Raw genomic sequence first — 21,326 nt, forward strand, 5'->3', positions numbered from 1 at the left:
GTTACAAGTAACCATTTATTTATACGAAGTTGAATAGTGAATAGACAGAATCAATTGGTAAATAACTGATTAATGGATCGTCTAGCAGACTTATTTTTCTGTTTCCCATTTTCTAACATACGAAAGCTACTGGAGTGAGCGTATGTCTGTGCGCACCCAGGTGTTTTAGCACACATGAAGGTCATTATTCTTGCAGGCATCTGAGAATAAAGGAAAAGATGTTAACTTGTACCACAGTGACTCTTACTTACTGACTGTGTTAATTTCTAATGCCCGAAAGATGAGGAAGTCTGACTGTTGTTTCCGTAGTTCGTTTTTTAGGGTCCAGGCTACCTCTCGTCCTTTGAATATCTGATGGGGAGGCTGGTTCTTCACAAAAAACACCATCTTCGTGCTAGAAGTCAGACAAAAACAATTATCTGCTGCTTCTCCAAACATCGGGCAGAGAGCCATTCTCCCCAGTCTGTCATTAGACGGACTTATTCAGAATCCCAAGTCTATTTGAAGACCAGACTTCTGTCTCCATCTTGGAAGCAGTAACAGTAGACCCGGTCACACAGTAGAAGACCCTTTGGGACATCTGATTCATCCATATTTTCAAAGCTCGGCCTGGACTGTTCCTGAGTTTGCTAATGGTTTTGTCAAGTCTAGTTCCAAACGCCACCAAGTACATCTTTGCACGTTCATGCTAAGCATGAAATTCCCAAAAACTTTAAGGTCCTGCCATTTTCATAATCTCCTCCCTCCCTCACTGTGAGATCCTCAGACCTTCCTACACGTGGAAACTGGGGGCTCATTTCACCGCTCAGCACAGAGCTCCAAGATCAGAGAAGACAGTGAAGGTTTACAGTCTTTTGCGAAGGTTAGTTTGAATGCGCAAAGTGTTATAGCCAGAAAAAAGCACAGGTGTTGAGAATCCTGTATTCTGCATCTTTTATTGCATTAGCTTTATGACAGAAGAACTTGCTCCCCTAGGCTTGCTAGCCCTGCAGAGCCCTGTATCTCCTGCAGATTCGCAAAAGGATGCTTGGATGTTTCAGATTTATTATTACCAGTAAGCCTATGAGTCAAAATCATATTAGTGAAGCCCTCAGAGTATGTGAAAAAAGCAGCAGCCGGGGGAAAAAGATCTGTTTTAAACAGTACAAGTTACTTTGATAGCTGAGGCAAAAAGGGGATCTTAAAGCCATCTGTCTGAAAATAATCTCTGCTCTTTTATAACATTTCCCACTGTTCTGTCTACTTAATAAACATATAAACAAATGAAGCATTAATTACAAGAATCCCTTACCTGCCTTACACAGTGAAGAACAATGGCAACCGGCCTGGTCATGGCAGAGATAGAAAGGTAATATTACCACAGAAACTGCTGGCTGCGCTCTTTAGGTTTGCACGGACAATGAATTCTGATTTTACTGCTACAGCAGGCAACGTGGACACGAAGGAATCGATACATTACTGAACTCACGAGTGTCTGAAGTGTAACTGCAGATTTATTGCTGACTTGCTGCATGACTTTAAGCATGTCTCTGAAATCTTTTTCAGTGCTTTATCTACCTTAAAACTACTCCATTTTTAGTAAAAAATAAGTGCAATATTGCACTTATTTCAGCAAATTACCACTCTGCTCTCGATAAGTTTGTTGCTGTGCCACTCACATGCATGCTCAGGCATCCTCAAACACACCTACAGTACGATGGGCCGCTGTTAGTATGGAGATATGTGCAGCTGTTGCTGTGACAACGCTACAGCGCCAGTCGCTGAAGTTTTCTGCAGAACAGTGAACTTCCCAGACCAGCCATTTGTACAGAGGGGGAAAGCTAACCTCCATCGAGTACTTTCATGCCAAAGCAGCATGGGCAGGATCCAGCTGGGCTAAACCATCCCTTGTATGTCTTGCTGGCTGCTGTACTTGGAGCTGAGCAACACTGTCCAGGCCGGCAACTCGACCCTGGCCAACAGCCCTGCCTATAAGCAAACTTCCACTTGTTTAGAAGAGACCAGCTGTAGTTTATTGTAAGCTGAACAGCAATCAAACCCAAGTTTTCCTTATCTCTTCAAACAAAAATTACATTGGCTTTCAACATTTTATTTTACATTAAATTGAAGCAGTTGCGTAGGCAGTAAAGCTAACGTAATATCACAAAGCTGGCATGCAGGGCTGCTGCTGAGGGCATTGCTACACCACCACCTCTGGTCTGGCGTCAGTCCTTCACCAAACCACTCTGTACCAAGCCCCATTATCTGTCCAGTTGTAGAACATACTTCAGATAGTCTTCACAATTTTCAAAACCAAATCAGATTAGTGCTTATTTTATAGATTTGGGAGCAGAGACATTAGCAGCAGCAAACAGCTTTTGAGGACAATGCACTATCTCCAGAGGGGAAGATACCCAAGACCTGCTTGGCCAAGACCTTCTCTGACCCAAGTAAGCAGGAACATCCATTTTAAGCAAAATCTCCACATGTTCTGATTGTCCAATCTGCTTCCCAAGAGAAAATACCTCTTGGTTTACAAAACCTTTATGCAATCCCCTCCCATGTACACTCACAGACAAACCCTACCTTTGTTCGGTGTACGGCTGGATCTTCTGCACGGTAATGTCCGAGTCGAGGACCCCCAGCAGAACGCCTATTTGTCGGATGAACATACCCTTCTGCCTCTCGGTCAGCTGGCTGACATTAACATCCAGAATCATCTCCACGAGGTTATTTTTCCTAGGATCTAGTGAGAGGGTAGATAACACAGATCTTAGAACTTCTATTTAACAGTCTGGGTACAAGTCAGGTTTCTATTATCTTTCCAGAATCTCTGAACACAAAATTACAGAACCTCACTGTAGGAAGGGATACAAGTCTATGATTTTCACAGGTAATGGCAACGGTAAGAGTGAGCCCCCAAGAACCACATGAAAATACAATCACATCCCCCAAAACTTTTGACCTTCTACAGTTCTGAGCTGGACTAGATTACATGTTTTAATCTCAGTACGCTGTAGACAAACAGAGGGCTTGCGAATGCACCAGAGACAAACATGGCACAGCACAAAACCCAGACTCACCAGGTTTGACCTCCACTGTGCTCCTTTCCACATCGCTCTCTCCTTTGGCGTCTGTTACTCTGAGGTGGAACGTGTAGGTCCCTTCTACCAGATTGGACAGGAGAAGGACAGGATGATGGTCTGAATTATTTAAGACTTCCTGGAAGGCAGAGCAAAATAAGCATCAGAAACAAAGGATCAGACTAGCGTGATATATCATCATACTTAAGGCTATCACTAAAAGGTAACAGGTGCACCCATCAGCTTTACATTTCCTCAGGAGCTGTCAACGCTACCTCTCGCTGACTTTTATGATGCTGCAGACTGCCATTTAAAAGAGAAACCTCACCCCAGCTGCAGGGCTCCCCTCGTCCCGGGTCCACAAGTAGCTGACGATTCCCTTATCATCAGAGGACTTTGATCCATCCAACTCGGCTGTATTTGTGGGCAAGGTGATGACAACGTTACCAGCAATCTTTGCAACTGGCGGCTTGTTTATCTCTAAGCAAACAGAAAGAAAACAGTTGGAGAAAAATCTGTTAAAGCCCAACAAAAAACCTACAGCATTAGATCTCCCCTGTAACCTGGAAATCCCCATCTAACCCTGGGGGAAGAGAAGGAAATTACACACTGTGGGATTCAGCTGAAGATACTGTTCCCTCCAGAAAGGGGTAAATCCCTGATTTAAATAAGGCCGTTTCAGTGCTCTCCACGTTATTTTTCACCCATCCCTTGCTCTTATTGTGCCTCTGAACACAGGGTTTGCTGAACTGCTCAGAGATAACCTGTGTCTCCGGCAGCTCTGCTCATGGCTGGACGTACCTTCCTTGACAATGACGTTGACCGAGCTTTGGCTCTGCAAGTTCTTCTCGTCTTTAACTGTCAGAGTAAACTCGTACGTCCCAACTTGAAGGCCTGTTACAGTGGCAATGCTGCTGTTGGCATTCTCCAGCTTGACACCATCCGGGCCCCTAATCAAAGCACAAGAGGATGAACTTAAACTTTGCGCGGACCATGGGAGCCAGCCTCAAGCCAAACAGGAGGCTCAAGCAGAATTTACGGGGTGCAAACAGCCAGTCGCCTGGAAATACAGAGTCCATGCCAAAAAGCAAAATTATTTTCTCCAGTTACAGTAAGATAATAAAAAGAGTAAGCGGAACATTTGGAACAAAAAGCATAATTTCTGGTGGTTTAGAGTTTTGGTTATTTTTAAACCAGGGGAGCACTGATACCAGCATTTAAGTAGGGTTTACAAAAAGTGGTACTTTCAGCAAAATTGGCTTGTGAACTGCACAATAATGCAATATTTTAAAGAAAAAGGCAGAGTGCAAAAATAGTTCCTTCATTTATAAGAGGTTTGCACAGACTTTGCATTAGCAAACAGAAAAAGCTCCTGCAAGTTGCTCACAGGCTTTTTCCCTGAATCCCCTAAAGCACTTCAGGGAATTTATAGTCTGAAGGGAAGCATGACAACGAGAAGAAAACAACACTGCCTATTCAAACATGCTGCAAAAGGATCAAGTTAGAAGGCCCTGCTGTTATTTGATTACAAGAGTCAGTCCCTTCATACAGCCAAGACCACATTACACTGCTGTGATTCAAACATGGCCCGTCTCCTTTATATGCCGCAGCCATGCTGAGAACGGGAGTCAGGCCTAGAGATGAAGGCAAAAGTATTTCTAATGCTCAAACAAAACTCCACCTCTCTCTGATTAAACATAAATCCTTGTCTCATTCTAGTCACTGGCAAAGCTTGTCAGGCCTGATGTGACCAGTATTTAACGCAAGGGAACTATGTGGCTGTGTGTCTTGTTTTAAATGAAAGATCTAGACGCTTGCTTAAGAACAGTCTGGAAGATGATACACACCGTGTTTTTTCCCAAAGAAAGGAGACTATCTTCTGGTCATCTGAGCTCTTGCTGCCATCTAGAGTGGTGCTGTCCACAGGAAGAGTTAATTCTTTATCTGGACCAGCATCTGCCTTCGGGGGCTTATTGTTCTCTGAAAAAGGATTGCAATATTTTTCATACACATGCCATAAAAGGCGGAGCTTAAAACCCCAGCATTATGAAGTTTCTACATGATCCCTAGTATATTTCTTGCCCATTATCTGAACTTTGTACTCAGAGAATGTGAGGTTAAAAGCAGTTACGAGTTCAGGTCAGCGTTTCATTCACACATCTGCAATAAAATGAGAAGGAAATCAAAGCGCTGTGATTTTTGCTCTCATTCTGTAAGCATTACTCCACTTTTCCTGCTCCTGTCCCAGGACCAAGCACTATGGGCAGAGGCAGCTGCTTGGAAATACGATCCTGCCATTATGGTGGGATAATGTCATTAGACTACTTTGTGTAAAAGAAGAGAACAGCCTAGAAAGGCAGTATTTCTAGAAACTTTCTTTTGTTGGCTTATCAGCAATATACCAGCCCAGAACGGTCCTAAATTAGAGCAGCTTTTCTGAAGGAAACACAAAGCTACCATAAAATCTGGAGTACGTTGGCAGATCGATGCTCACCTCTAACCCCTGGAATGGAAGTGGCAAAAAAAGCAGCTAAAGGCAGCTTACCCGGCTGGACTATCACAGTGACCTCTGCGGTGGACTGGTGCCCAGCAGAATCCGTCACTATCAGCTGGTAAGTGTAATCACCTTCTTGCATTGCAGAGAGCTGCAAGACTGGTGTCCTCACCCCCTTTGAGAAAACATATTCATGTATTAAGAATCCTTACACAGATGATGATAGATCAGAAGACTCTGCTTCTAAAACAACGATTATCAGCAGATTCTGGGGCTTATTATTAACTCCTGCTATGAGGCCAGAAGTCTGGGCCGCTTAAGCATGCAAGGCACTTACAGGTACGTTTATGCAGAGCAACAAGGACACTGTTGTGGAATGTAACAAGACTAATGCCATACAGGTGTTCAGACCTTTTAAGATTCAATAGATAACAACTCAAGCAAAACCTCTGGGGAGCCCTGTACAAATCATACACATTGAGAACCTGATTCATGGACTTTCCTATTCCATAAATTTGGCAGTAGTAATAATCTTCAAAAGAAAAAACGATGACATGGAAAAGCGAGATATATGGGTGCGATCGAGTTGGGCTGAGACCTGCTCTATGGGACATCAGAATCCAAAGCCATCACGTTCCCATCTCTCTCAACCCCCCAGTTCTTGAGCAGTATTTAAAACTGCATTGCTCAAGAAAAGAAACAGGATGCCAGTGAAAACCTCTAGCTAGACTGGGGCACTCCAGCTCAGCCACTAAGTCAATATCAGCTTCACATGGATTTAGTCTTAAGTATACATTTAATCATCACATGCTTATTCTGCAGGATTATAAGAAAAGTTTGCTAACAGTCAATTAAAAATGGTTTTATTATAGAAAAAAAGCCAGCTAGCGAGTAATCCAGGATGAGCACAGGAGATCTGCACTGACCTGCATCTCCATCACCTTCCCTTTGCTGTTCGGGCTGAGGAGCCACTCGTAGCTGACGATGCTGTGATCATCGGTGCTCTGATTCCCGTAGAGGGTGATGGAGTTCTGAGGCAGGGTGATCACTTGGTTTGGGCCCGCATTTGCCACTGGAGGATAATCCACTGCTTTGTTCACAGTCAAGTTTGCAGTGGTGGAGTTGCTGGCGCCATCCGAGTCCACTACTGTTAGGCTGATGAGTGGAGAAAAAAACCCAAAGAGAAAGCAGTGAATAGTCATGCTTATCAGAACTGAATACAAAACACTGGCTGGAGTTAACTGAAATGCAAAAGAAGAGTTAAAAACTTAACACGGGATAGTAATTTTTTTAAAGAAGTGAAAAAGTCCTATGGTCTGAGGCAACTGTGCTTTTTCTGAATAGAAACTTCCCTGAAATGCCCAATTATCAGTCTCAAAGATGCAAGAAATTCAAGAGTCATGTCCATCTCTCACTTGAACTACCGGCTACCAAGACAAAACTATGCTAGCGAAAGATCATCAGCTTTCACATACCCAGCTGTGATGGAAAAGACCTCCCGGAGTGTGACACTGCCTCCCAACAGCAGATGCTCATTAACGTGGGCACGGAAGTTCATTACTAACCCACAAGTGCCTGAACACAGTACGCGTCCTCGGGTAGGCTCGTACCACAAAACAGAACTGCTTTCTGCTAAATCTAGATCTGAACGTCCATCTGATTAGTTCAAATACCAACTGCTTAAGAAGAAAACAGTGTTCAGTTACAGGTACTCAGGTTTATTTTAAGTAGATGTGCTGATGCACTGCACGGACATCACACCAAAATGCAGACCAAAGGAAAAACATAGAACAAATATTAAAGTAAAATCGGCTACTATCTATTACTCGGGTATGTGCAGAAAACCACTAGGCCTCCTTCACTTATCTGGGACAAACACACTGCATTTAAAAACTGGATGCAAGACTGCATTTCTTCCTAAGCCTTTACCCAAACAGTTTAGATTTGACATTTCAAGAGACATTTTGCAGCTTTGGCAGACCATACGTTCCCTTCTGCCATCATCTCAAACCAGCGCTACAGCTTAAGAATAAAAGGTAGCTGGGTAGCTTATCTCTTCTGAAGTGAAAAGCTATGAAACCACCTGAAAGTGGAGAGAGTACATCACAAAATAAGAGTTCTCTCCATGTTGGTTTTTTGTTTTGGTTTGGTTTGGTTCTTTTTGTTTTACTTTGTTTAGTTGGGTTTTGTTTTTTTTTTTTTTGAAACCACACTGACACTTCAGGAATCTTGTAAATTTTACTCTTCAAGGATGAGAACTGATCAACTCTTCCAGGTATAACCTACCTGAACGTGTAATTCCCAGGTACCAGGTTGGTCAGCGTCAATATGGCAGTATTGCTAGAAACCTTCTCCTCCCGCAAAGGACCCTTCAGCTCTTCCCAGTGATAGCTGACAATTTTATCATCATCAGTGCTTTCTGTTTCAATTATGGAAGAAAATACATATACAAGGAATTGGAAAATGCTGCTTCATAAAACCCAGATGTTCAGTCCCCTACTTCAGTATTGGGCTTAGTGGGCAAAGGCATTTTTGGCCCAAGCCCAGAGGTGTCTGTTCTGCTCAGATACCCAAACTGTACACCCTCCTCTACCCTGTTTCACAGGTCTACTCGAACACCCGTACTCCCAGGTCAGCATGTGTGCTGGGGGAAGACAAAAAATCTCCCCAAAATAAAACACTAACAAAATGATATGAGTTGGGAGTAAGACAACCTGAACATATTTAAAGAGATTCCTGAAAAGCTCTAGTGTGGGCCAGAATCAGTAAAGGCGGTGTGTTAGCTAACTAACACGGCTGAAGCTTAACATAAGAGAACAATAATTTTGACCGACAGTAATTTTTTTTTATTCTGAGCAGCAACCTCTAGAGCTTTTCCTTTTTTAGGAGATTGACTCAGGCCAGTGTCCTTCAAAAGGAAACATGGAGAGGTGCTGTCATGTGTGTATTCCCCTTTCCTGGCAAGAGAAGCTGATTCTTTTCACTAAAGCATGTTTGACAGCGTCGCAGCCAGTGCCTCTTAAACTTAACCCAAAGGGCCAGCTCAGAAGCAAACACACAGAAACCAGGCTTGCTAAACTACTGCATTTAAAACAGTGGGTACTCACGGCTGCCATCGATAACAGTTGAAATGGTTGGCAGTGAAATCTCCTGGAACTGTGGGGACACGATGGCAACAGGGGGTTGATTCACCCGAGGCTCTGCAACAACAACCGAGCTGTTACAATGACATCTACAGGCAGATCACGATACAAAGCCCTGTCCAAGGAACTCTGCAAAACGACTCTGCCTTTGTGCACCAGGAGTAGCAAGCAGAACACATATTGCACATCCTCTTTCCTCTCCCCAGCCCCATCTACCCTCTCTGTCCTGCAGTCAGCGAGTCCAGGAGAGGAGTCCAAAGCGTGGAATTGCTGTGCCACGCAGCTCCAAGACAGCCACTGAGCAGACCGACTGCAGAGAAGGGCACAATCAAGGACAGTGATTCGTGCTTTCAACAAGTTATGCACCAATGCGAGGAAACAGTGCTAACAAACTTTTAAATTTAAAAAAGCAAGGAGGTGAACTGCCACAGTAGTGCTCTGCAAATGGCTGCACAGCATCAGTTCTCCCATACTGGGTCAAGCATTCCAGCACAGACCATTCTAACAGAGCAGCACCTAGAGCTTCTTGCCAAAGTTTGGCTGCTGCTCTGAAAAATGAATGATTTTGATGCATGCTGCCAGCTGCAGATTCATTGCTTATAAGGAAGTGATCACTAACAGCATCCAAAAGGCCAGCCTTGCACTCTTGCTAATTTAGGGAGTGCAAGAACACTTCTTTGCCCACAAAGGTTGTAGAAAAAGTCTTGCTGAAGTGTGCAAAATAAAGTCTTTTTTGCATAAAAGGTGGTTCCCTCTTTACACAGACCATCTAAAGAGTGAGACCTGGTGAGACAGTCAGCACAAGCTACTGATCTACCCCAGCTCATCTGCAAACCACGTCTCACAGTAAGGAATAAGATTTGACTTAACCTGCCTGTGGTTGGGAACACTTCTTTACTGGACAGGGAAGAAAAGAACCTCCAAAGGACCTTCAAAGCTCTGGCTTCCCTTCTTTTTTTGCTCCTGCTGCTATAAGCTTTTTACCCCATTACAGTTAGTTTTTATTGAAGCAGTGGCCTTCCAGGGTGAGGCATTTGCTAAGCACTTTTGTATCAGTATTCCAGCTCTTCAATTGAGTGGTTGGCCCGTATGCAGCATAGCAGAAGTAGCTACGTGTATTAGCAATAGTTTCAGATCTCAGGAAATGAATTAATACACGTATGAATATCCTGAGTTCACAGCACAACGAATTTTCACTAAACCAGGGTCCAGTCAAACAAGCAAAACACCACGACACAGGTATCAGAGACAGACAAAGTTAAGGAAAGACACAATTCCACCAACTCACTTGGATTTACGGTAACATTCACGTAACCCTCTCCACGTGCGTTTTCCCCATCAACAACGACTTTGAATTCGTACAGACCAACAGTAAGCTGGAAGGAAACAAACACAAAAGCTTATTTACCTTCAGGATGGTAGCACCTTGTCAGGAGCTAGTAGAAGGTCGAGTTACCACGCTTTGGCACAGAAGTACATCAGCAGCATAAAACAGGCAATTATGCTGCAACCTATGCATACACAGCAAGGGACGGCTTCCATGCCAAATGGTGTTACGTATCTTTTAGTTTACAATGGCTATGCAGAAACCGAAGACTAATATTTCTTTCTAACACAGGTGCCACAGAATTGTCAGTCAAGCTTTATTTTCTAGCCACAATAGGCAAACAGAAGAGAGATAAGAGAAATTAGTTCAGGTTGCCTGGCCACAGGAATCTGTGCTAGCAGATTGCATTTGAGATGAGAAAGGCTGTACGTAAGAGAAGAAAATCTCTTCTTGTGTGCTTTTACAAAGGAAAGAATTTATTCTCTTCCTTCTAGGCGACATGAGTCAGGCAGTCGCCCCTTCATCGTTCACTGTTGAACCAATAAGAGAGGGCAAAGAGTCACTGCTGGACAACAACCATGGTATCCAAAAAGGCTGAAACCCTGATAGAGACAGACACGCTCCTTTTGAAGGGCTTTTCTCTGCATGATATCGTGACTGGAGCCTGTAGATTTTTTCTGAGCGCAGCAGAATCCAAGATGCTCAAAGGAACGTCTCAAATACAGAACTCTACATTCACACAATATTTAAAGCCATTCCCTTGTTAAGAATCCCCATGTGCAGAAACTGGCAATCCTTTCACTGTTAGAACTTGTCTAAAAGCAGCAGCCAGGGATGTGCAACAAGGCAGTCCACAGCTCTCATTAATGGAATCAGGAAGTCCCTTTTTCAGTGGGTAGTACAAGGCTTCAGACCTAAACAGACCACCAGAATGTTTCAGTAGCAGAAACATTTGCCACCCTTTGTTAATGTTAAATTGTGCCATTTGTATGGCTTGACACACTGCTTGTAGGCAGCTTTTAGATTCTGAAATCAATTTCTTCTTCCCCTCACGCCAGATCAATCTCCTTTTTATAAGAGACTTAGAAGAGGGCTTGCAGTCTAATGTTGGCTGCCTGCCCATCATGCAATTTCCTATTCATCCTGAAACCACACACGAGTCTTTCCTGGCTGCCAGGGTCCTCGTCTTCTCCACTTGGCATTTCACACAACAGGATACTAAGCAGCAAAAGCTTTACCTTAGATAACTTAAGGGTCTGGGAGTGCTTCCCTTCCATTTCTCCACTGTAGTCTTTCGGATGAGTAATCAATTCCCACTCATAGGAATAAGTGGTTCCTTAAAAAAAAAAAAAAAAGTCCAGATGTTAGTTTTTAAAAGACTGCCTTTCTGCCACGCTAAATAAAAGCAAAGGTATTAAACATTTACAAGGCACATTCTGCTGCACTATGGAGAAATGCGACAGCTTGGAATTTGGGCTGCAGCTTTTTGGGAATATACCCAGGAAAAGAGACAATCTGTGCTTCTAAACACATTTACTCTGGAGCCAAAACCCGTCTTTCAGCCTCTAAGGCATTAAAGAGCTTTGGAACAATCACGGCTTCAGGCTAATAAGAGAAAAATTGTGCCCTCAAATCCTGCAGACAGAACATAACGCCAGTGTTTGAAGAGGAACGGGTCTCATCTATCCCTGGTGCTGCACAACACCTAACGTGCTTGCCTCTCCCCCGCGGTCTCCCGCTGCCATTGTGGACAGAGCTATAGACAAAAACTTTACAAATACTTGCAACAATTCACATGATGAAATGAGGAGCATATAGAAATGCGTTCCTCAGCATATCAACCCCGCACATCAAATTTCAATCCACCAAACGAGAGACCACTTGCTAAGACAGCTTGTCACCGATCAGCAAATATGAATAGATGCTGAAGATCCACTGCTTCCTCACTAACCGCTTTGAGAATATGCCATCACCCAAATCTAATGACTTTGTAGAATTTTCAATGGTTTTTTGTGTATTGCTGTTTTCTGTGAGAGACAGCAGGAGGTAATAGCACAGGATGAATGATTTCTACAGTTAAGTGCTCTCTGATAAAAGACATTTTCAAGATTGTCCTTATTTAATGCTGTATACAATGCCTATTTGCCATTCCACCGTTATAAGCCCTAAGCAGAATTCCCAGGGGAGCCTTACGAGGTGGTGGTTCAGGAAGCACAAACGCATTCAGCTGAACTTCATTCTTTGGCAGGGTCACTTCGACGCTGTCTCCAGCAGAAACCACCAGCTCCTTCATAACTGAGAGGGAGAAGCACAGAATTGAAAGAGGAACAGGAAAAAAAGTCAGATACGTACTAAAATCTGCCTTGGCTTCAGAATCTGTGGAATAAAAACCAGCTACAAATGGCTGTATTTTGTAAACATGCCGTCACTCAATACAGCTGCCGTTTCAGGTTTCGCTCTCATTGTTAATGCAAAAGCACTAATAGGGTTTTACAATTTTAAGACAAGCCCAAAATTACTCAGTCATCTCTCTTTGCAGATACTGTGCAGCTCCTGCTCCTTTTTCCTAAGAGCTGAAACGTGACCCTCAGGCTCTGTAAGGGGGAAGCTGCCCCCCCAGCTCCAGCAGGACAGGAAGGGTTTTCCCTGGCAGGTTTTTGGCAGAGAACCCAGCTGCAGTCTCATGGCACAGCAAGACAAACACTCCACGTACCAAACTGCAATTTCAGATCTTCACAAATATATGAAGAATCCACGGTATTTTTTTGAGAAACTGCTTGGGGACTGAAGAGATTTTTGTAAAAAAAAATGCATAGCTACCACACTGAGTATGGAAACTCAAAATACAAACCTGTGGCTTTTATTTATATTTTCATTTCAACCCCTGCTTAAGCATTTTCTTGACATTCTATTTCAAATAAGTTGTCAGGGAGCATGTTTTTAAAGACTACAGGATAGAGACTTGAAAACTATGGCTGGTGACATTTTTTTTCTGCTTGTTATTAGCGTTAAGGTAACCAGAAAGTTGACCACATTTCTTAAGAGTACCTCTCGGCCTCCTCATCCTCCTCTTCCTTTGCCATTTGCTTTCTTTTTGTCTTTTTATTACTGGGCCTGGGAATTATGCATACAAAATAGGAATTAAAGTTGGTTTACCCTAGTTTGACCCTGTCAAAGACAATGTTTCAGAAATACGCACAAAAAATCCAAGTTAAAAAAGATGGAGAAAATGCCATTTAGCCTTTCTTCCATCTGTTTATTAGCCACTGGAATTACCCAGTTAACTAGAATAAAACAAACTCATCAAATTCTTTTTTCCCCCTCCCAATTAATCCAGATCCTGAGATATTAGAACTCCATCAGTCTTTCAGCTGCAAAGAGTTCCAAGGCAAAAAGAAATCTGATCTCAGTAAGAAAAGGACACAAAAAACAACAAACAGACGAAAACCTAAAACCCTGCTTGGAAAAACAACCCTTCACGTCATCTTTGTATTATTTAGCAAAACAAGGAGGCCCTGGCTACGTTACTTTTCCAACACGAGCCACTGAGACGTTTAAAAATATATTTTCCAGTTTTAGCGAGGGTAGGCCCTTAAAAAGAGTATTAATTTATTAGCACAAGCACCCAATCAGCTTCCTGCCAAAAATGTCTTTGGATGCAGTGTTCCCTTTACACTTTCCATTTGTTCCCTTGTAAGGAAAAGGAACCCTAAATTCAAAAGAAATTCAGCTGTGAATACTTCAGCAGACAGGATTAACTGGATTCTGAGATATCACACGACCAGTATGCACCGTTCACTGGAAGCACGCTTCCTTACAGGGCGGGCTAATGGCCCGGGGGAGTTAACAGAGCTGTCCAAAGCGCGTTTTGGCTTTTATACATTTTCAATAGTTTGTTTTAAGGAACACCAGCGTGAAGAGAAACATCATTTTGCTGCAAAGCAAAGCATGGGCTAATGGCCAAGGACACTGTTTGCCATGGCTGGACTGTGCATTGACATTTCAGGGACGGAAAAGAATCAGTTACACCCCATTTTGAGCAGACATTAAGGTTTCTGCTCAGCTTGATAGATAGCGGTGTGTCAAGACTACAGAAGGAATGCTTCACGGCACTATGCTTTGCACCACACCTCAACTTTCACTTTGGGAAATTAGGATATCACCATTACTTTCAAGCTGCTCTTGGAAATAGATCCAACGGTCCGAAGTCCCATTCTCAGACCTCATGAGCACATGGGGTCCAACCGGAACGTGTGCTGAAGCATGCAGCTCAGCACTTTTTCAAAGGTCCCATAACTTCTGAAATTATCTGGTATTTTTCAATGCTGCAATGGCTTGTCAACAAAACCTGAACAGATGACACTTGTTGGAGCACTGGAGGTCCTCACCTGGTGTGGTGGCAGTAGTACCTGGGGACGCAGCAGTGTTGGTCTGGACTGTAGAAACGCTGCCATTTGTGGGAACTCCACTTGGCACAGAAGTAGCCGTCGGCGTCTTCGTCGTGCTTTTCCCTGGCATGAGGCTGACTGTGGGCAACACATCTGAGGAGTGAGGATGGACTAAAGCATCATCTGGCTGCCCAGGCTTCTCCATCTTCCCTGTGGCCGTCAAGCCCTGGGCTACAGGACTGGAGAGCGTAGCCAACACCGAGGGTGCTGGTGCAGATGTTCCTGTGTGGATCTGTAAAGAAAGAAGTTGTCTTAGTTTGATTGAATGCTGAATGTCAGTTTTGTTTTAATGCGTTTGTTGCACTTCATCTCCTTCAGACAGGGAGGCTGAAAAGTCCCCGGTTTGTTTTTCCCAGAAGCAGGATGTTTTACTGCTTCCTCTTCTCTCTTCTAAAATGTTTCTCTGTGTTCTTCCTCCATAGGCCGTTTCTATGTCTGCTGAACACTGGTTAGGACCGTAGGTTTAACTACACCATCTTAAGTATTACAGCTGTTGATGTGGCAAACCTGACAGAAGATCTAGGCTCAAAATTGCAGCGAGTGGAGCTAAGAGAACACAGAGGTGGATAAGACAGAAGCAAAAGACAGGGACCGGGAACTGGGGTCCATTTGGCCCATTTGTTCTAGCCACATATTCCCTTTTCTAAAGCTGTGCAGTTGGCAAGCACAAAGCAGGAGGATTGCAATGGCATTTTTATGTAATAATCGAATCATTGCAGCAAGAGGAAATTTACTTCAGAATCATTCTTCAAAGCAAGGTGACCGGACACAAAGCGTTCCCTGCGTGCACGCCACAGGAGATGCTGCTGGGGCAGGGAGCCGAGCTGGCGGGCACAAAGTTTGCTCACATCCTTACAGGATGAGCCACTTTATTGAAAATAATCAAAGTGGCAGTAACAATTTCCTTTCTTTCATCAGAAAAATTCCTTTTACAGTACCCATCCCCATTCCAGTTCTTCGCCTGCCAGGCAATACTCTTGACAATTCACCTTCCACCATGAAGTACATGTGTGTAGCACATTTTGTGGAGCTAACTCTATTTTGAGAGCATCTGCTAAATATTTAAAATGGAGCAAATTACCATCTTTGACTTGGGAAGTGTTTTGGAGCTGACTTGCCCACCACTACTCCCCACTAGAGGAGCTGATCAAAAGCTCACATTGGAGGAAACATTCTCAAGCTTTTATACCCTGCTGCTGGCATTCAGGCCAGGAAATGGGAACTGTAAAAACGCTCTAGACCACGGTGGGCAACATCCTCAGCAGTAAATGGGCTGGGCCTCAGTAAACACTAAGTGCCAGTTGTAAAAATAAAGAAATAAAGCCATCCTGCACATACTGCAACAGCTGGCCAGGCCAGGAACAGCAATGAAGGCTTCTCTGCAAGAAGGGGTTTTTTTGCAGTTTTGGGTAAATCATTTTGTCTCCCCATATCTCAGTGAACTTCGCCTCAGTCACAGGATGCAAAACATCTCAATTCATTTGTACATTTTATTTGTGTCTGAAATTTACGGACCAGAGAACCAAACACCATTTGTTAGTGTTATGGACGTAAGCTGTTTTTCTTTATTTGTCTGCTTTTTTGATGGACTTCCTTTATCTTTAAAAAACCTACAGATTCTTCGAAGCAAAGATGCAGGCAAGATCTGGCTTACTGCTCTGTCTGCTCTTCATCGGCGGCCTCAGGACAGGTCCCCAGCAGTACTGTCTTACACCCACCCAGAACTCTGGCCAACTCAAGACGCTGACTCCCTTTTGCCAAGCAAGCGAGTAAGATAAAGTTAGAAATACTGGCACACCAAGAGGGGAGCAGCCAGGCAGGAACTTGGACACTTGAGACAGACTCTTTAGGAAAGACACAGGAGCAGGTGGTCTCCATAACTTCATACTGCTGTGGGGAAGCACTCTTTGCTTAGCAAGAGTCAACCCAGACGGGTGGTAGGACCAGCCGTCACAGCACGCAGGAGACCAGCATCTGCCCACTGGGCACAGCGGCCAAGCCCCCACTTTGCTCGGTAATATTTTCAGTGAGCTGGATGCTTCCTTGGCTCACTTTTTAACGCCTAAAAAACCCCAAACTTTACAGCTAAGAGAGATCCTCTTCCTCCCCGAAGTCTTGAGGATGAACTGACAGCCAAATGTCTGTGGAGAGCTTGAGTTAGATAAGCTTTGCCTGGGGCAACATAACAGTCAAAAATGCCTCTAATGCTTGCAAGCCGAGACATTTCTTATCTTTACTCCATAACACTGAATTCTTTAAAGCAAAGAAGATTTCATTCTTGAGGATAAATGAGGAGGAGACTAGAAGTTTGCCAGCTGTCCTATCTTATTAGCTTAGAAGAGAGAGAGAAGTGGCACATTGACCCGAGTGAACGCAGGAGTGTCAGACACCTTGGATTCCAATCCTTAACTGCCTTTGGCGTGGGACAAGTGACCTGGTCTCCGCATCTGACAGTCCTTTGTCTGTACGATAGAACTAGAGCAGCTATGTGCATCAGAATCTGCACCAAACCTATGTTACTTGAAAGAAAAATACCCGTCTTCCGCAATTTTCTTTTATTTTTTAATTTAAATGGGCATCACTTTGCTAAGCCTGTTCTGAATTTAAAAAATGGGCTCTTTTCAGCTGAGATTGTGCCCTTAGTTGTTTACACAAGGTGCCATGTCTGTGAAGACTCTTAAGACACAAAAACGTGGGTAATGTCACAAACCATTACAGAATTAGTGCTGGCTGTGAAGAGAGACTTTTCCCCCTTCCTTGCAGTGTAAATATCGCCCAGCACCAACATGAAACAGGACAGCAAGAGCCAAACACCGGGCTCGCTGGGGACAAGAGTAGCCAGAACTGGGAATGCAGGAATGAGCTCTCCGGCTCTAACAACTCCACTTTAAAGGCTGCAGCTTTTTCCACAGCCTGCCTGCAGAACTGCTGCAGTACTGCAGCAGCCCTTCTCATCAGCAGCGCTGCGCTTAAATACTTCTCCTAACTGGCTATTAAATGCAGTGCCATATTTTAATATTGACAAGTATTTCTACGATGAGGCAGAAAAAAACTGGTGCCCGGAAGATGTCACTCACTCATCGAAAAACACAAATTTCTCTCCCTTAGATAAGGGCTGATGAGCAGGGTGCACTGCGGTTTATCCTGGTACCCTCTCCTTCACCCATCTCTGGTTCCATAGCATGGATGCAGTAAAACCACAAATTAAAGCTAGCTGCACATTAGCAAAGGACATTGCAGATGGCTCTGGTGCTATGAGAACTGCAAGAGGAAAGTTAAAACTCAGTGAGGTAATGTCTTCCTAAACCAGTCACTTGACTTTTCCCTCAGTCTCTAGGAAAGGATTTGCCTTGCCGCGCATTCAGTGCTCATCAACAAAAGGGGAGAATATGCACATTAATTTCTTTTGCCCCTTGTAGAGAGGAGTTAAGAGCCACTTTGACCTCAGATGTCCTTCCCACTTCAGATGTTTGATGCTCCCGGGTATGAACTGCTTTGCATGCAGCAATGATCCAGCATTTTCCCCACGTTCCAGCCCACCCGCCAAACCGAACCTTCTTTAAGAATACAGTATTAAATGCTTGGCATTCACCTGCTGAATCCATGTGCTCCATGTACTGGACCAAATCTAGCCCAGGTGAAACTTCGCTGATTTCATCACGTGTGTAACTTTACTTACTCTGACCCACAACCAAACCAATTTGGAAAACTCCCTGCTTTAGCATCTCCCTCCTGCAAAGGCTGGCCACGTCCCAAGTACACAGCCTTGAATGTTATATCCTTGGCCTAAATTAAACTGCTCTCAGATCAGAAATGCAAGGACAGCTGCAGAACTTGCCTCAGATTTTGCCAGTGAAAGTTGGATGGTTCAATAATCAAGGAATTAGCCCAGGGCTGTGTAGAACCAGCTTCGACTCAATACTCCTGTTAAGGTGGATTTTTTAATTCTTTCTCCTCCTCAAAAAACTCTACCCTAAACCTCAAAAATGCGACTGCCAGGAATTCCATCACAGCCAATATACTTTAGTAGGAAGTATTTATTTTGATGAACTTGCATTTTGTCAAGAGATCTGGACTTTCTTACTAGCAATAAAATCAGTAAGGAGAATAAAAACCTGTCCTCAGCATACATCCCAACAGTGCGCCTTGATGACAATGGAGAGTGGTTCCTAAAGATGGGAAATCCTGGATACTCAGCAATATTCAGAAGCTGATTAATCCCTGTAATTTAATATTTGCAACCAGTTTACTGGACAGGCACTGAACAGTAATAATACAACTCAGAATGCCACACTTCAAACTGAGCAAGCAGGGAGATACAACAACTATTACCCAAGAACAAGAGAAAACATTTAAGACTGGCTGCAAAGACGTCTCCCCAGACGCCGCATGCGTAACAACTGAGAGAATGGGGTCACTGCATAAATCTCAGCTATTAGGAGGCGGAAAGAACAGGCAGGGTGGAAATGCTGCAATACTGCAGGGGAGAAAGCCGAGATCTCGCGTCAGCCCTAAATGCTGTGGGGTTCTGGAAAATCAAACATTTGTAAAGTTTTAATGCGTGATTTCACACGCCAGCCGGGCTGCCCTGGAGCTCTCAGCGGTGTCCCTTGGCCGCTCTCCACATCCGGCTCCGCGGGGTGGTGGCTTGGACCAGTCACAGCCCTACCTGGAACCAAGATTTGAATACAAGGGAGAGAAACAAATTCAGTCAAGCTTCCGTAACAAAAACATAACTACAGGGAAAGGCAGCAGGCTTCAACAGTGCCAAATCCTAGAAATACGGCAAAAGATATTTAAAGAACAGTTTCACAAAGTATAATTCTTTCTATCTCGCTATCACAAGTGCATGGGTTTTTTTGCACGATAAGGCTCAAAAAAACTATTTGCAGATTTAAAAATACAAACATCATTTCACAATTGAAATGTGCCAATTTCTCTTTAGGACTAACATCTAGATTTACTAGATTAACATTGCACATGTTTGGAGTAGAGACTGAACTGGTTTCGTTCAACCAATGCCAATGTAAGCTTTTGTGGATTTGACAAACTGAAGCGGTCTTAAAAACAGAACAAAGAAGTTGGCATTAAGATGCCAACTCAAGCAAGCAGGCTGACATGGAAGTACACTGCTAACTCCGTGCATGAATCTATAAAATAATGTATTTAACTGCCTCGATTCAGCACTCAAAGGAAAACAGCTTATTTTATTTTGCGCATCTGAAAAGGTACTCTCGCAGGTAACAGTTTTCATCTCCCGGGCACTTCCCACCGACATCACATCTCACCCTTCCTCCTCATCTGGCAAGTACGCTGTATGATTATACAAAGGATAAGCATCAGCATGCCCTCCATCTCCCCTCACCTTCCCAAAGACAGTTCATCCCAGCTGGGTAGAGGATGGGAAAAAACCCTACCACCCCAAAATAACCAAATAAAAAACCCAACCCTTGGCCTTGCCTTGTTGACAGGAGGCTGAGAGCAGGCATCCAGAAAGGTACCCTATCACTTCAGCAGTTTTAAGTCAAAGCCTACATAAAGCGAGATTGAGCAGGAGGGTGACAGCTGTCCAAGAAAGCCCCATTTCAGCCCCAGCAATCACACTTACCTGTGGCAAGCCAACACCATCTGCATCACTCGATCTAGTCACATTATTGCTTTTAGGAGGGAATGGGCTTTTGGTTTTCTGCTCTCTCGGATCCTGTCCATTTGTCAGTGAGTCTTCCTTTTGACTTGGATGGCCTTCAGGAACAGGCCTGTCTGCCACTAAGCGCCTCAGTACTTGATCCTTCAAGCGCTCTGCTTCACTTCGCCTGCTTCGGGATTTGCTATCTGACACGCTGGCTGCAGCCTCACTGCTGGGGCTTGCTGCTATCTCCCTTTTCAGGGGTTCCACCCTGTTACCTGCCAAGCTCCACTGCTGGAATGACCTCCGCAGTCTTTTTTTCCCCTGGACAGGGGTGCCCCAGTCCAACCACTTGTGAAACCAGGTCTTCACATCACCTTTCGTTTGAAACTTTAAGCGCTCTATGCTTTGTGATTTCTTTAAAACCACCAAAACTGAGTCAGAAAAGCCAGTCCTGTTCACCTGACACATGCCAGGCATAGTGCAGTTCACCTGGATGCACATATTTTCGAAGAACCAAAATGCATCACAAGTGGGGCTCTGGCAGCAAGCAGTCTGACAGGACCGTACGGTATGAAATCCTTCCAGAAGCTGTAAATGGTGATCTTCCCACGATCTCAAACGGCCACCAAACAGGATCTTCCCCGGCTCACATTTAGATCTGTTCCAGTTTGCATCTGGGAAAAGGGAGGGAAGACAAATAAAGACAATTCTCAGTTCTTTAAAGCAGTCGACAATAGATCCTCATCCCTGTTGTCAAGATGAATTTAGGGTACAGGAGTAATGCGGGAGAGAGGGTGCAGGACAGTAAAATGGGAGCTTCTTGGAATCTATACCTGCCCTCAGTATCCAATACTTGAACAAGTTTTTAAGCAATAATCTGTTAATCAACGGGACCCACCACCCTTTTGGATAGCAATGGAGCTAAATCCATTTACAACAAAAGAAGCAAAACCAGAAACATTCCTCATTCAGAGAAGACCATAAGGCACAGACTGAACAGCGAGGCTGAGGTTACGCAGCAAGTTAAAAGGTAGAAATTGAACTCAGGAACCCCGAGTACAGTTTCTTATTGTAACCAGGAAATAGCATTGCCCCTCTGCCCATAGTTTGCCTTGAAGGAGAACTCTGGAAACAGCATCACTGGCTTGGTTCATAGTACGAACGAGGCATGTCTTCCTCTTCCATACTGATGTTTGAAGTCAAGTGACTTGACTGAAAACGAC

General features: G+C 44.0%; 1 protein-coding gene across 1 annotated transcript in view; it reads right to left on the reverse strand.

Moving 5' to 3' along the window:
• The window catches only part of KIAA0319L (KIAA0319 like), a 34,955-nt gene that overhangs the window by 7,395 nt on the left and 6,234 nt on the right, over positions 1-21,326 (reverse strand). Inside the window, exons 3-17 of the mRNA XM_063355570.1 lie at positions 20,083-20,777; positions 14,415-14,706; positions 12,220-12,321; positions 11,265-11,362; positions 9,988-10,075; positions 8,664-8,756; positions 7,843-7,975; positions 6,483-6,711; positions 5,608-5,731; positions 4,910-5,042; positions 3,864-4,012; positions 3,391-3,542; positions 3,063-3,201; positions 2,566-2,725; positions 252-394 (exon numbers count right to left, since the gene is read on the reverse strand). Of these exons, the coding sequence (XP_063211640.1) occupies positions 252-394; positions 2,566-2,725; positions 3,063-3,201; positions 3,391-3,542; positions 3,864-4,012; positions 4,910-5,042; positions 5,608-5,731; positions 6,483-6,711; positions 7,843-7,975; positions 8,664-8,756; positions 9,988-10,075; positions 11,265-11,362; positions 12,220-12,321; positions 14,415-14,706; positions 20,083-20,777 (2,730 nt within the window). The remainder of the gene's footprint in view (positions 1-251; positions 395-2,565; positions 2,726-3,062; positions 3,202-3,390; positions 3,543-3,863; positions 4,013-4,909; positions 5,043-5,607; positions 5,732-6,482; positions 6,712-7,842; positions 7,976-8,663; positions 8,757-9,987; positions 10,076-11,264; positions 11,363-12,219; positions 12,322-14,414; positions 14,707-20,082; positions 20,778-21,326) is intronic.

The sequence above is a fragment of the Chroicocephalus ridibundus genome, chromosome 19 (genome assembly GCF_963924245.1).
Source record: "Chroicocephalus ridibundus chromosome 19, bChrRid1.1, whole genome shotgun sequence".
Taxonomy (NCBI): Eukaryota; Metazoa; Chordata; class Aves; order Charadriiformes; family Laridae; genus Chroicocephalus; species Chroicocephalus ridibundus.